General features: G+C 43.2%; 1 protein-coding gene across 8 annotated transcripts in view; it reads left to right on the top strand.

Moving 5' to 3' along the window:
* The window catches only part of fubp3 (far upstream element (FUSE) binding protein 3), a 34,728-nt gene extending 20,890 nt beyond the window's left edge, over positions 1-13,838 (top strand). For 2 of the 8 annotated variants that reach the window (XM_042059699.1, XM_042059698.1), the window contains exons 12-20: positions 261-386; positions 885-1,020; positions 6,201-6,361; positions 7,174-7,247; positions 7,636-7,712; positions 8,269-8,337; positions 10,258-10,329; positions 10,747-10,877; positions 12,361-13,838. In XM_042059699.1, coding sequence (XP_041915633.1) covers positions 261-386; positions 885-1,020; positions 6,201-6,361; positions 7,174-7,247; positions 7,636-7,712; positions 8,269-8,337; positions 10,258-10,329; positions 10,747-10,877; positions 12,361-12,369 — 855 coding nt within the window. In that variant the 3' untranslated portion in view covers positions 12,370-13,838. The remainder of the gene's footprint in view (positions 1-260; positions 387-884; positions 1,021-6,200; positions 6,362-7,173; positions 7,248-7,635; positions 7,713-8,268; positions 8,338-10,257; positions 10,330-10,746; positions 10,878-12,360) is intronic. The other 6 variants (XM_042059703.1, XM_042059701.1, XM_042059700.1 and 3 more) reach the window with 5 other exon arrangements.
* The last annotated feature ends 1,610 nt before the right edge of the window (positions 13,839-15,448 follow it).

Raw genomic sequence — 15,448 nt, 5'->3', positions numbered from 1 at the left:
TTGACTGACAGTGACCCCTCTTTACACTAATGTTTTCATTTGTTAGAAATAAGATTTACATAATTGATAATGTTATTAGCACTTGTGTGGCCATTTTTGCCATATCTAGATCAACATGGATGCACTTGACTAAAGCAAACAGGGGTCGTAGTGTAAAGAGGGTGCTGTGTTTTGTTTTTTCCGCCATTTTGTTTCCTGAAGCCTCCATACTGTCACTGCCTGTTGTTATTGTTTCTGTTGTTGTGGTTGTTGTCGTGTAGCGATCCCCTTTCCCGCCCCAAACCGGCTGGTCCCTGGATGGGTCCAGCCTGACCCCAGAGCGACCCGTCCTGGACCCACTGGGCCTTTGGCCTGGTTTGGGGGACCTCAGTCAGTTGTATGGACAGGTAACAGCAGCGAGCTCGTCTGCTTTCTCTGTCCCCCCAACCCCCCCCACCCTCCCCGTCTCCCTACTCTCCCTTAGTCACTGGGTGTTCAGCCATTGGTGGAAATGTCAGTGTGGCACTTAAGGGACAGTCTCACTGGGACCATGCTGTAGACTCACTCTAACAACGGATAGCACAATTAATGTGTTTGGGGAGGGATTTATGACGGTAACATTTTTTTTTTTTTCTTCTTTTTTTTTTTTTAATTAGCCAATGTATGACCGTTTTATTTGTTTGCTTTTTCTAGTTAAAATGTCCCATGTAGCAGCCGATTGTGGCTGATCTGCCGAATATTTTGCGTTGCCTTGACTTTTACAGTCGTCACGGGCACATTATTTATTAACTTTACTGCCGATCTCAGTCGTTCCCAGAAAGCGGCATGTTAAGGCATACCATGTTGTGGGTGTACTCGATGGTACAGATACGGCAGGTGTTACCACCTGTGTTCCCCCTGTGCAGGAGCGTGACGGATTCGGCGGTGCAGCCCGGGGCCGTGGAAGAGGACGTGGGGACTGGAACGTTGGGGCGCCTGGAGGAATTCAGGAAGTGACCTACACGATACCCGCGGACAAGTGTGGCCTTGTGATTGGTAAAGGTACGGGAAAGTTTAGTCTTTTCTTTCATCGTTTCTTTCTTTTATTGTTCGATTTCTGTCTTATCTGGTGTCTTTTATCTGTCTGCCTTTGTTTTGAATACACCATATGAAAGTATTTTTTCTAAGCGAGCCATTAGAAATGTGTGGGGACATGCCCTGTTTAAAAACTCCAATATCCAGTATAGCAGCCACACCCCACTAGTTCTTTGTACATGCACCCGGTTTCACAACCTTAACCACGAAATGCATGTTTCGAACAGCGTGTTCTGGCCGTTTAATTCCACAAATATGTGTGCGTCGACCTTTACAGGCGTACAAGTGGAAAATAATTTGGTCGTTTCTCACCCCTTCACTATTTTTAACTTACAAAAAAAGAAAAGAAAAATGCACCACAACACAATGGTCCCAAGAATGGGACACCTGCCTGGGTGGCCATGTCGCTACACCCCACCACCCCCTCACCCCTACCCCCTCGCACTCATCCACTTGGCTCAAGCGCCACTTGAGACCTGCTCACAGGGGGGGCCCGAGGAGAGGATAATGCATGTAATGTGACATTAATTGTTGAGAGTTAATAATGAAAGCCCTCAATCACACACGGAGGTTGCCTCCAGCGTTTAATAAAAGAGCCTTTTCAAGCCAGATGGAGTCAAGTCAAGGGAATGAATGAGCTGAATTAGCTTATTGGTCATTCATGCTCACTCTATTGCCAGCTATTTAAAAGTCATTGACCATTGCTGACGTTCACACACACCGTCTGTTTGTCGGGGCCCTCTTTATCTGCCGCGGCTCACTGTGTGGCTCGGAGGGGCGGTAACTAGGGACCTTGGCCATCTGTAATAATAATAATAAAAAAAAGTGCAAAAGAAATGTCAGGCGGGTGTTTTTGTGGCGAGGGCTGAGGGGACGGATAAACCTGGGTGACTCCCCGTGGGGCATTAGCATGTGAAACAGGGCCATGGAGGAGGTGCGGGCGGTGGGCTCAGGGACCTGTCAGCTTGGCCTTTTGGCCGGAGTGATTAATATCTTTACGATGCTTGCAAGAGGAGCAGGCTGCCAAAGCTGTCAGCCACCACACACACTCACACACTGCTTACAAGATCTCGAGACCCTCTTAAGAACTTGCATTAACTTTTTTTTTTAAAAAACACTTTTAAAAAGGGAGCGACTGTTGCACTTTTACCAAACAGTTTTCATAGTTTGATGAACAGATGGTTTCACGTGTCATATTTTTCATACCTGCAGCTAGCAAGTTATGTTAGTTTTGTCAATGCACTTTAAGTTATTTTGGCTGTACAGCATGTTCTGGCTTTGCATTACTGGGTTGCTCAGCCAATATGAGTATGAGGGGCTTTTAACCATGAAGGAATGCAGTTTAGTGTTCCTGTGTTATGAGCACTCGCAAATAGAAATGTGAAACCAGGCACCGATGTGTATTAGAAACTGTCCTGATATTAACAACAACAAGACATGGAGTGATCCTGAGAACAAATATTCCTGCATTTGTAACTGAATGAAGAATGCATTCAACAGTATTAAAAACCCATTTTAAGTGTATCACTCCACAACTGTCTGGCTGTTTACCCATGCAGAAAGCCTCCCAAGTTTTTTTTTTTTTTTTTGTTTTATTTGATGGCTGTTTCTGTAAACTCCCTTTTCTCTCTGTTTAAAACCACAGTTAACGTTCCTGCGCCAATTGATAACCACCCCTGGCTTTTCCCCAAACACTCCCTCCCTCTCTCTTTCTCTCCAGCTCACTAAACCAGTCTCATTGATGAAGCCAAATTAGCTTGCCTCATTGCAGGTCCCCCAGTCCATGAAATGAATGGCCAGTGTCTTTAGTCCTCTCTTCTGTGTCTGACTGGGGGAGACCTAATAATGGCTTCATCAATGCAGAAGTTTCATTTGCTTGACAATGGGTTAATGGCCCATGCCTTGTCAGTTAGCAACGGCGAGGAGGCCCGTGGAGGCGGGGACTCTTTGACGAGCATTTTCAGCCAGGGGTCAGCAGGGGTCACCTGAGTGTCACCCAGAAGCGAACAAACGTGTAATTGATGTTCGGACATCCCCTGCACAAACCCCTCCTGCCACCACCACCTCTACTGCCATCGCTACTCCTGTACCCCCCCCCCACCCCCCACCCCACACCACACCAACGGTGGGTGGTGGCCTTTCAGAGGAGACAGAAGAGGCTGCTGGCCTGCTTGCTTGCTTTCTTTCCACCCACTCCTCCCTCCCTCCCTCCCTTCCTCTGCCAGTCCCCTTTTCCTCCACCCAGTAGACAAGATTGAGTGGCGGCGTATGAAAGGGCCCAAGAAGGAAACTGTATGGCGTAGAGGATACGCTCTAATTTCTTCCTTCCCCCTTTTTTGGGGGGCTCCGAGGTAGCATTCTCTGTCCTCCTGACTCTCGACACCACCCCGGCAGTCAGCACGACTGGTGGCCCATACGTCTGGCCCTGCCGTCTGTGTTGGGGGAAGTGTTGGCCATTGTTTCTGATTTTCATATTAAAATGCAAACAGAAGATGATGTAGCCAGCTTGGGCAACTCAGAAGGTACTTGCATTGATTCTGATTGCTGTAGACTAAGGAGCACATATGGTTGGGTCTCTTCCTTAGCATGTGGCCCAGTAATTTTTAGTTCAGTCTAACTGACCAGTCCTGACTTGAGCTATCCAATATGAATTATATATTGGAACCAATGAGAGAAAAAACGAGAGTGTTATGGGCTGAGAGATTATCTCTATACTTACTTTTCAGTCAAGAAGTCACTTGATAAGGGGAAACGTTAAGACGCGTATGTTAAGCCTGTATATGTTCATCACTCAGGAGGTGCACTTCACTTCAGCCCCAGTCAGCACAGTTGGTGGTCTGTACATCTACGCCAGCCCTTCCCTGTGTGGCAGGGGGAGTGCTGGCCATTGTTTCTGATTTGCGCGGATATTAAGATACAAAGGGAAGATGTTGTAGCCAGCTTGTGGAACTCTGAAGTTAGATGCATTGCGCTTACTGGCTTTAAGACTCTGAAGGAATCAGAACGCTTGTGGCCGGCCCCATTCTCCTTAATTTGTGGGTCAGTAGTGTCTGTGAATTGCCGTCTCTAATTGGGCAGGTCTAATTGACCTAAGCTGCCTAGCGGCGTGGGATCCTAGCAATTAAAGCAGTGGATATCTTTGTGTCCTACTGTAGCTCCTGAAGTGGAGAGTCTTGTTAATGGGGTGGAGGGTTTTATTTTTTTTAACTCCGCTTTAAAACCAAACGTTGCCCATGTAAAAATAAACAGAGAAAATTAAATATGTTAGAATTAATATTTTAGAGCCATTCAATGGGCAGCCTACCTATTATCCTATCCTTAAAGGACCAGTATGTAGGAAATAATGGAAAATAAACTCTAACCATTCCAAAAATGATCACCATATGTTGTCAGAGAGTAAGGAAACACGATGAATTGAAGTAATGGCTTATTTGACATTTACTCTAACCTGTAAAACCCATGAAAAAAAAAGAGTTACGGTGCGAATCTCTTGGAATTTTCGTTTATGTTTTGAATGATTAATTCTAGAATAGCGTATTAATAATGGGCTAGCGTGTCCTCCTATTTGGGTTGCCAAATTAGCAAAGGCCAACTGTCAACAGCTGTCAGTTGTAGTCATGAACGCCTACGAGAGGCAGGCAAATTTCCAAAATTAAAACAAGAAACAAATTAAGTGGACATCGGAGGAGCTTCCTGAGATGTTGACGTCTTCGTCAAACGAAGAATATCAAGTCTGACGCAGAGCTGGCCATATTTCTCCACAACAGAGGTAGCCTAGGCTAAACTTCATCTGCATCGCTAACTTCAGCTAAATATGTTACGTTGGTTAGAGAGGTATTTTTTGTTTTCACTGTTTCCGTAATGTGTAGCTGGGTCATTGTTGGAGAAACACTAAAGCAGCTGCAGGTCAACTAACGTTAGCTAGGTCTTCATTACGTCTGGCAACCCAGAAGAGGCTCGTGTCTGGTTGTCTTGAGAACGTTCACCAGTGTTTTGATTTTGGCCTACAGAACGTTCGGTAACAATCCTACAAATCGCACTTTTTAAAACCAGCCCCCCAAAAAGTGCAAACCCTGACTCAACTTTACAAAACAAGTCCAAAAGTTGCATACAATAAGCAGATACAGAGCAAATGAAGGCATAATATGCTTTTGCTCTTAAGTTCACATACTCCGGCAGAATTTGTAAAATGGCTGGCCTAGAAAACATGAGTGATCAGGCTAAACACATTTTTATTTTTTATTTTAATGGGATTCAAATTAAACCATAAGGAATCACAGAATAGTGCAATCATTAAACAAAACATGGCTCTAAAGAAAATGTGGTGATCCCAATTCAAACATTTACATACCTTTAGTTCTGAATACTGTCCATTGCCCCCTTTAACATCGGTGATGGTTTGCTGTTTTTTTGTGATGGCTATGGATGAGTAACTTTTTATCTCAGATGGTAGAGGTGCCCATTCTTCTTGATAAAAAGCCTCCAAAATCCTGTACATTCATTGCATGAACTGCATGTTTTAAATCTTTCCAAAGTGGCACAATAGTATTGAGGTCAGGATACTGTGATGGCCACTCCAGAGCCTTCACTTTTTTCCGCTGTACCCACTGAAGGGTCAACTTGGCCTTCTACTTCAGATCATTGCCATGTTTGAAAGTCCCAGTGTCTCCCATGCACTGCTTTTAGGCTGATGACTGCAAATTGTCCTGCAATATTTTCTGATAGCAAGCTACATTCATCTTGCCCACAATTTACTAAATTCCATGTGCCTTTGTAGCTCACACACACCCAAAACATCAGAGAGCCTCCAAGATTCACAGTAGGGACGGTGAACTTTTTGTCGTATGTCTTGTTGACTCCTCTCTAAACATACCGCGTCTCCAGGTCTCATATTGCTGATTTACTCTCCCCAAGTGTTCTCAGAACTGTAGTGAGCAACAGTTTGAGAAATTCAAATCACAAGGATCAAACAGTTAAAATAACCTTTCAATTCTACATTTTCCTGTATGTGTGTCAACTGATGTCTTGATTGCAGATCAGATGGCCAACAGTTGTGACCAAAACACTTGTTCAGTTGGTTGTAAACGTGTCAGAGAAGGCCAATGGCAGTATGAACTCACGCGACCAAACATATATTTTTTTTCCAGGTGGGGAGACCATCAAGAACATCAACCAGCAGTCAGGAGCCCATGTGGAGCTGCAGAGAAACCCACCGCCCAACACCGACCCAAACATGCGTATCTTCTCCATCCGCGGCACCCCCCAGCAGATGGAAGTGGCTCGGCAGTTGATCGATGAGAAGATTGGGGTAGGTCCCCCCCCCGAACACCCTGGTCTCTGTCCCCACCCCCGTCGTAACCAACCTACTTGCCACCCACGTATTTTTTGAATCGCCGTGTCAGTGAAGTTTGTAAGGTGGTCTCTCAAACCCATATTACCGGAATAACTGGGTCATTATACAGCCCTTTCTTATAGATGCTATAAGGTACTTTATCATTCATATATACCATAGGAGTGGAGAGAAAATATGTGGGGCTTAACTGTAACTGCTCAAAGAATACTTGACTAAAATATATATATATATATATATATCTATATCCAATAGCTCCAATGCCAAATTGAAGTATTGCACTTAGTTATGGTTATAGTATTTTGTAGACGCTTTTGTCCAAAAGAAACCTACAAAATGTGAACATCACAATAGTTAAAAATAAATGTTTTGTGCATCTACAGTATTAAATTTTAAAGCGATCTACATGCATAAGCATACAGCATTCTCTTGGCCTAACTTGTGGGTTTAGAGGTTTCTCGGGGGTGAAGTAAAGTCAACCACCAAATGCCACTCTCTTTCCCCACTAACAACCACCACACACACAGAACCACACACACCCCTCATGGCCCTTCCACCCTACCTGGCCCCTCTCCACAAACACCAGGGAGAAGAGCTACAATCAATCACGCGCGCGCCTAATGGAGTGCGCAAGGGGCCGATGTCTGACCTCTGACCCCGCCTGGTTGCTCATTCAGCCTCGAGTGTCTCTTCCTTTTCTCTTTCTTTTCTCTCCTATTCTTTTCTTTTCTTTTCTCTCATTGCGCTGCTCTTCTCTGCTTCCCCCCCAGGCTTCAGGGCTGGGAGGCAACAGCAGTTTTGGCCTCAACCCTTTCACCCAAGGCCCGGCCACCCCTCACCAGAAGTAAGTGCCTTTTTTTTTTGTTTTTGTGAGTGTGTGCATGCGTGTTTTTTTTTTTTTTCCCCCATTTCACTTCCTTCTTGTGCCTGGTAAGCCTTTTTTTAATGACAGAATGTGCAGGGAGCACTCCACAACTTCCTCTCTTAAGATGGCTCTTTCTTTATAAATAATGCCTGGGTAGAACACACACACACACACACACACACACACACACACACACACACACACACACACACGCTGTCCAAGCTGTAAATAAGCCTCTCACTTAATAAATGCATGTGGTGTGTGACTCACTTGTGATGGTCTGTGATGTCCTGCTATGTCATACATTTTAGCTGTAAATTGAGATTGTTTTGTATTTAAAGTGGTGTTGTCTTGTTTCCTGTGACAGTGGACCGCAGACCTTCATGACCGGGGGCTGGGGCACAACATACCAGCCGTGGCAGCCCCAGGGACAGCAGGACCCCAGTAAGTCCTCTACTAAATACCCCCCTACACACACACACACACACACACACACACACAAAAGCCACCACTTCTTCCGAGGCCGCCTTGCACCCATTCACGCCCCCCCCCTTCTCTCCTCCACCCCTTTCTTTACCACTCTTCTGCACCTCCTGCCCCAGTAGTGGGGTATGCCAACTCCATTTCTTACATAGAACACAATACAGCCCCCCCCCCCCCCCACACACACACACACACATACACACACACTCATGCTTTCCCTCACTATGCGATGGCTCTTTGTGTGAACAGAATTAAGACTACATTTCACATGCTGGTGAGTAAGAGGACAATGACGTGCTGCTGCTGCTACTGTTGTTGCTGCTGCTGCTGCTGCTGTCGGCGCTGTTGCCACCCGAGGAGGTTAGAGGCTGGTAGAGAGAGGCGCATTGGCGTTTCTGCACTTTCACAGAGAGATGAAGGGAGGAGAGGAAGGGGGGGGGGGGGGACAGAGAAAGGTACTGGCCTATCAGTTCAGAGGCTCTGTTTTTCAAACAGTGTTATCTCTGTCTGGTTGCAGGTCACAATGGATCCCAGACTGGACAGATGGACTATTCCAAAGCATGGGAGCAGTATTATAAAAAGCTAGGCAAGTGTGTGTGAGTGAGGGAGTGTGCGTGTATGAGAGGGAGATAGCTGTGAGTTACTAAAGGAGCCACCACTAACCGACCCGTGTGTCACTGCCAGCCGATCTCCTGCCGGCTAGGATTCCGCCAGCCCTCCAGCAGGACAGGCTTAAGATGTCTGAGGGTCTTAACTGCTCAGTCCTGCCCCCCACACAGCCCCATACAGACACCCCTCTCCCCCCACACCCCACCCAAAACATCAAATCTGAGAACCTTTCCCAGACCCCCCCTCCCTCCCTACACACCGAATATCCTGCTGTTCCCCCACCTGTCCACCAGCCCCCGTCTCCATCACTACAGCCTCACTGGCAGTGCCATGGCAACCCCCCTACTCCCCAACACAGCTTGGCCAAAGGTGGAATTGGTTACTGTCCATCTCACAGCAGACTTCACCGGTCATGTTAAGTTTTATTCAGCAGTCCATATATTTTCTCCTCAAGAATGAGTGAAGAGCATTAGTGTGCGTTTCCCTTCTTTGTAATTCCTCCTCATCAAAGTGTCTGTGCTTAAGTTTTTACACGCACTGACATGGCACTTTTAATTTTTGCGTTTATTGTAGTAGCACAGCTGGTGTTATTTTGGTGCGTATGTCACACTTGCAGTGTTGCGTCTTTCAACACCAACGGTGGGTTTCCACACACCGAAATTTTGCGTCGCTCTTATTGAGGTTGAATGGAGTAATTTGCCCTGGTTGGGTGAAATGAGAGCGAATCACCGAGGCAGGCGAAACAAAGTTGGCTTAAGTTTAACTTTATTTTAATGAGGACCATTCGAGAACCAATCAGGTCCGCGTGTTTGAGTTTGGAGGCGGGAGTTACAAAAAAGTCTGACCAAGATGGCGGAGACTACCTGAGCTGTGACATGAAAATTTGTATGTGATTAAAATGTTTCTACACTAACATTGGCACTTGTATCAACACAAATTGCGGTTTATATGCCACACAATCTTAGTCAGAGCACACACACCACTGAATAGACCACTATTATGTTCGTTTAAACACTCAAACTTTTTAGCTAGCCGACAGGCGAACTGCTAGTATGTTCGGACATTGGATTGCATTGTAAGCCTAGCTAGACTGCTAGGCTACATTCTGCAACACAGGTATTAAATATATGATGTATTATTGACCTTGTTGTTTCTATGAACATGAATTGTTGTTTATAGGCAACATCAACTTAGTCGAGGCATAAAGACCCCTGGATATCTTCATTAAGTACTTAAAACGTTTGAACTAGCCGATTAGCCTAATTAGCTCGCTTGCCACCTCTGGCTAGACACTGCAGTCAAAAGGTTAGCAGGTTGGTCGTCACGCCCCCAAGGCGAAATTTCGCTGGCCGAAATTCGCAAGGTGTTTTGCTGTGTGGAAACCCACCGTAAGAGTGTTAAAAAATATATATATATATTTGTAGAAAGCCTTTGTTTCTATATCTGCAAAAAGAAGGGAAATCATGATATGAGGATAGTGAAGTATTCCATTGAGGATGAGCCACGCTAGTTAGACATGTCAGTGTGGTCAGGCGATGGTCCAACTGTGTGAACCGTGTTCTCGCTACAGGTCTGATCTCCTATAATGCAGGTCACCTTTAAATATGTCCCAGTATCTTAATCTTCAGCTTAAGAGTGATTATAACTAGGGCTTTGTGCTTACTTATCAGTTACAATGCCACACAGTGGATGCTGGATGCACTTCATGCTCATAGCATGAAGGCTATTGCTAAGTCTTCTGGAGCATTTAGGCCATCTCTTCCCTAGCCGGCTGTGGTCGTAAACAGGGGCCTGACAGCCTGATTTGTTATCATATTTTATGCATGCAGTAATGGGATGGGTGGCACTAGGCTCAGGCATGGCAGAAGTTTTGACTCAATCGTCTGTTTGTGTGCAGGTCAGCAGAGCCAAGCCCAGAGCACCGGCCCTGACTACAGCAAAGCATGGGAGGAGTACTACAAGAAACAGAGTAAGTGCAAGTACTTGCTCTTGCTCTGACGTACTCCTCTCTGACTGAGCTCTTTCTCAGCCTCTTTCTAGCGCTATGTGTCTCTCTTTGTCTGTCTGTCTCTCTCTCTGAGCTGTTGTGTGTAAGATCACTGTTCTGTCTTCTACTTTCGCACGGTCTGCTATGTTGTCTTCTGCCCCCTTTCTTTCTCCTCTGTCACTTGCATTCGCTTACAGTCTTCATGTTGCTACCATGCTGTAGGGATTCATTACAGTTCAGTTCTGCGCGTGTGGGTGAATTGCGCAGCGTTGCTCAGCCTTCTTTCAAATCCTCTTTTACCTGTGAACGATTCTCTTTGCCTTGTCAATATGTTGGTTTAATTCTCTCTCCCTCTCTCTCCCTCCCTCCCTCTCCCTCTCTCCCTCTGCCCCTCTCCAGCCCAGGCTGCAGTGTCAGGTTCTCAGCAGAGCTCCCCTCCTGATTACAGTGCTGCCTGGGTGGAGTATTACAGACAGCAGGGGGCCTACTACGGCCAGGGTGCACAGCAGACACAGGCTCCGGGCCTTCAGGTGAAGACCACATCACCTCACCACACCACACTACACTCAAAGACTAGCACAATCCACAGGTTGAAGTGTGGTCAAACAGCAGAAATTGTACAAATGGAAATGTCAAACATCTTATATGCGGCAACACAGGAGATGTAGGTTGCAGAGGCATTTTCTTACCCAGAATCTGCTGGAGCGTTAGCCTTTCTCTTAAAGGTTGTATCGGCAATAGTTGGGATACGTTACTTCTGTTGATGTTCAAACAAAACGGAGAGCTAGCTCGCTACTCCCTCCCCCTCCCTCCTGTGCAATTAAAACTCCTAAACGCGCATCTCGTCAGTTATTGGTTAAAACACTTTATTTTGCATTTGAGTGGGTTGCCAACCCTTGTTGGTAGCAATTGTTTTTGTGTACAGATCTCGGAGCCTAGGTTGCCTACAGACACGTGTTTTTTTGACTGCCTGCTTATAGGGCAGACAGCTAGCGGATCGTTAGGAAAGATTAGACGAATGTAATCATATATGTTTGGGCCTTTTTTGGGCCCGAAATCGCTGATACAACCTTTAAATGTTCAGGTTACATAACATTTATTTATATAGCAAACACTTTTACCCAAAGTGACTTCAGAAAATGAGGAATAACATTCAAACTACAATGCAGAGGAGACCTTAAGTATTAATTAATACTACATCAAAAAATTCAAGACTTTTCTTTACAATTCCTGCATTGAACCATATTTCCACTGGTTGTCATGAAAGCTGGACTTGGCCGGACGTGACAGTCACCGTGAGATGACTTTAGATATCTAGTAGCAACTGGGTCTGAATTGATGGTAGTAAAAAATCCAGTAAGACATGCAAAGCTGGGTGTCAACAGGTTTACAGTCAAAGCGAGCATGACCGCTCCTGATAAAAGTCAATTATTGACTTAGCTGATCAGCTGATTACGTCAAGTCTCTTGTAGGTGCCAGAGAAAAAAACAGGGTCAGTGGTTAAACACTGTAGGAGTACACACACTGATGAAAACATGTATCTGTAGTGTGCTGTCAAAACATTAATGAAGTGAATAAATTACTTTTACATGTAAAGGGCCGCTCACACCAGGAATGATGACTATAAAGATAATTTACTATAATGATACTGGTGTAATTATCGTTGTAGTTTATGTGTGGACGTTTTCATATTAGCTAGAGCGATGCTTTTTTGCCGTTGTTATAGTTATTGTTCTCGGCCCTTAATGAGCCAGAGGAGGAGTCATTGTTGGATGGAGGTGATGGCATAATGGAAAGTTGCATGTACTGCTTCAGTTAGTATACACTCAAGCAGGCGTCCTCTGAAGATATGACAAGAGCAATAACATTTCTGTTATGTCTACTCATTTTGATTTGGAGATGTGATGTGTTGAATGAAGAGGTGAGTGAGTGTGTGAATCTGTGTTCTCTCCTGGCTGCTGTTTTTCTGACCGCGTTTCCTCTTCTCACGCTGTGGTCTCTTTCTTTTTGCAGGATCATTAGAGTGGAAGCCCTTTAGTCGGAGACTTTTGAATCACTGAGAGGATGAAAACAAAAACCTTTTGTAACAGAGGTTTCTAGATTTGCAACGCCTTGAAGACTTACTTTTTTTTCTTAGCGAGAAACACTAGCTGTAGAATGACTTATACAATTTAAAAAAAAGAATATTTCTAAATCAGGAACATCAAAAAAATTGTTACTAAATACTTGTGTACACCATTATATGAATGGACAAATTCCGGGATCCCTTTTGGACCTCACAGCTGTTTTTTTTTTCTATATTTTCCTTTTTAATTCAGATTTAAAAATAAACCCGCCAAAATGAACCCCGGAATTGTAACATTTCAACAACGCAATATAATCTATTTTTTCTAGTTCTGTTGCAATAAAATCGTAATTTTGGGCTTAGCAGTCTTGAATGCATTTTTGTTTTGTTTTTGTCATAAAATGTTTAAAGAATGTGTAAAAATGTTTTCTTTCTTTTCCTTTTACATAAAGCATTTTAATTCAGTAAAATGAAACTGTGATGTTTTGTTACAGGAAAATGTATTCTTTTGTTACAAAAAACGATGAGTGATGTTGGCAAATGGCAGTCGATTCCTAATTTAATTCCTGTTGTGCTTTGTATTCTGTTTTCCTTGTCATTTTATTGTACTCTGGTTTAAAAAGGTGCAATATCTTATTTCATTTTTGAAACAAAGATGGATTCTCTAATATTTTGACAAACGTTTATCTTGTAGATCTTAGATATATTTTTTTTAGGCGTATGGAAATGTAATGGATAATTTTTTTATTACAATGATCTGATATTGGGATACATGGGGTTGTTGCATATTGTGAGTTTTTGCCTTTGCTATCTTGTAAAACTATGTATGTATGCTCGGATACTTGACTAAATACTTTATTTAAAATATATATATATAATTAAATCAAAGACGTTTTTTTTTCTCTTCATGGAGTCATTATCACAGGAAAACTCTCCCTGTTTTTCTGTTCTGTTTTCATACTGAAATTTTTCAAAGATCGTGAATGTGTAATTTGAAATTTGATGTTGCATCTTGCTATGGACAAAAATGAGAAATGATAGGTTTTTATGTATGTTTCTGTACGATTCAAGACTGCTAAGCCCCCAGATCCTACCTGTGTAATAATTAATTGTAGTTTTTTATATTATAAGTATTAAGATCAAAGTTGTCTTATTTGGTACCACCCAGCTTCCCCTAATGCCCCAACCAGTACACACTGTGGACTCGTGTACAGTCCAATGCTAATAACTTTTTAATTATAATTTTTTCTTTCAATTATGTGTGATCTCTAATATATGTATGATTGATTAGTTACAAAAATTTGAAAATCTAGTATTAACTTCATTGCTTAATGAAAAGGGATATTATAATTTCAAAAAATGTTTAATTTTAGTGTTTTTTCCTCATGTGTACAGGTAACAGTGTATTAAAAACATCAAAAGACTACTTTTGTGCTTCTTTTATTTTCTTTTTAATCATTTCTGTTTCTTGACTTTGGTTTCCTCTAACACATTCCGAGATCAAGTGAACCTTCATACTGAAAACTGAGCTCTTTGTGTTTTTTTTTTTTTTTTTTTCTGAAGCTCTTTCATAAAATTAAGTCATTCTATGTACGAAAAAACAATAGTCTATTTGTATGGTTTATGCTGTTGTGTGTATAAAGGAATTATATATTTTCTATGCAACTTCATGCTGCATTTAACATTTAACTGAAATAAATGGCCAGCAAGTCTCATGATTAAAAGCAGAATTTATTCATTTCCTAGAGGAATCTTCCTCATATTATTGCTGTTATGGTTAAGTCCTTAAACTTCTTAATTTTTTCACCTGAGCTGTTTAGTCATGCATCAGAACAGATAAGAAGGATTTTGTATTTGTCCTTGAGAAATAGATTACTAAAACATTTTTGTGTTGAGCGAGTGTGTGTGTGTGTGTGTCTGTCTGCTCAAATGTTTAGTTGTATTCACCCCTCTTTAATTGGAGTGTTTGTGTGGGTGATGTAAGCACCCAGTTGCGGTTTTTGTACATTTAGACATCCGGTAACTACACATCAGCAAGTGCACCCAGGGAAGGTCTTCGCTAGGGCTGAAATTGCTCTCTAAAAGGGTACTTAAAAAGTTGCGGACGCCCCTTCCAGTAATGGGCAATGGCCCCATCTACCATCAGTCAGGGAATATGTGGATATATGAAGTTCATCTTCCGTCGTTTTAATAGGCGTTTTGGTGCCCTTTTTTGGCATGGGCATTCAGCGGGCCATGAGTGGCCATCCGATGAGGGGAGGATGCTCCTAATTGAATCCTAAATGGTGGCACTCAAGGGCCGCAAGTCATAAAGGAAACATCCTATCAAAGGACATAACAGCCTAAGTGGGCTTATTAAATACAGATGAGCTCGCTGGTATATTCATGCCCCGAAGGCACATAGTTCATGGTTTTAATCCCCCCAGCATCCCCCAAGGTCTTGTGTATTGTCACGTTTCTATGCCTGTAGCATGTGAGCCCATTAGAGACCTGAACTGAAAGTGTTTGTATGTATCTATGTATGCATGTGACCTTCATGTGCTTCAGTGTTGATGTAAGGGCCTTGACTGGTCGCATTCTCATTGCAGGGTTGCTCAATTGAACAGAATGCCATCTCTCTTTGTTTGCCACTTTTGCCATGCTTTTCTAGCCGTCCTAGTGGCCTATACAAGCAAGCAAGGCATTGTATAATGCATCGCCTCAGTTTTGCCAAGAAAAATCACTCACCCCCATATCCCTATCTATTTGTGACTGGCACCCTATCAAAAGTCTGACCTGTTGCGTAATTTCCATTTCACATTTCATGGACCACTGCTACTTCCATACTCTTAAACTGTGTATATGTACCCATTACTTCCCAGCCATCGGTTGCAAATACACTGCATAATTGAAATCTAATCTGTGAATAAATAAGTGTAAATTATTGAAAGCATTGCCAAGTAACATGCATTGGATTTAGGCGTCTCTGTTCAGTGGAAGTGGCAAGCTCATTGTCAGGAGCTATATTAAGTACACATTAAATGTAATGCATATTAT

Source organism: Alosa sapidissima, chromosome 13 (genome assembly GCF_018492685.1).
Source record: "Alosa sapidissima isolate fAloSap1 chromosome 13, fAloSap1.pri, whole genome shotgun sequence".
Lineage (NCBI taxonomy): Eukaryota > Metazoa > Chordata > Actinopteri > Clupeiformes > Clupeidae > Alosa > Alosa sapidissima.
The sequence above is the reverse complement of the archived record's forward strand: the minus strand, read 5'-3'. Positions and strand labels throughout refer to the sequence as shown.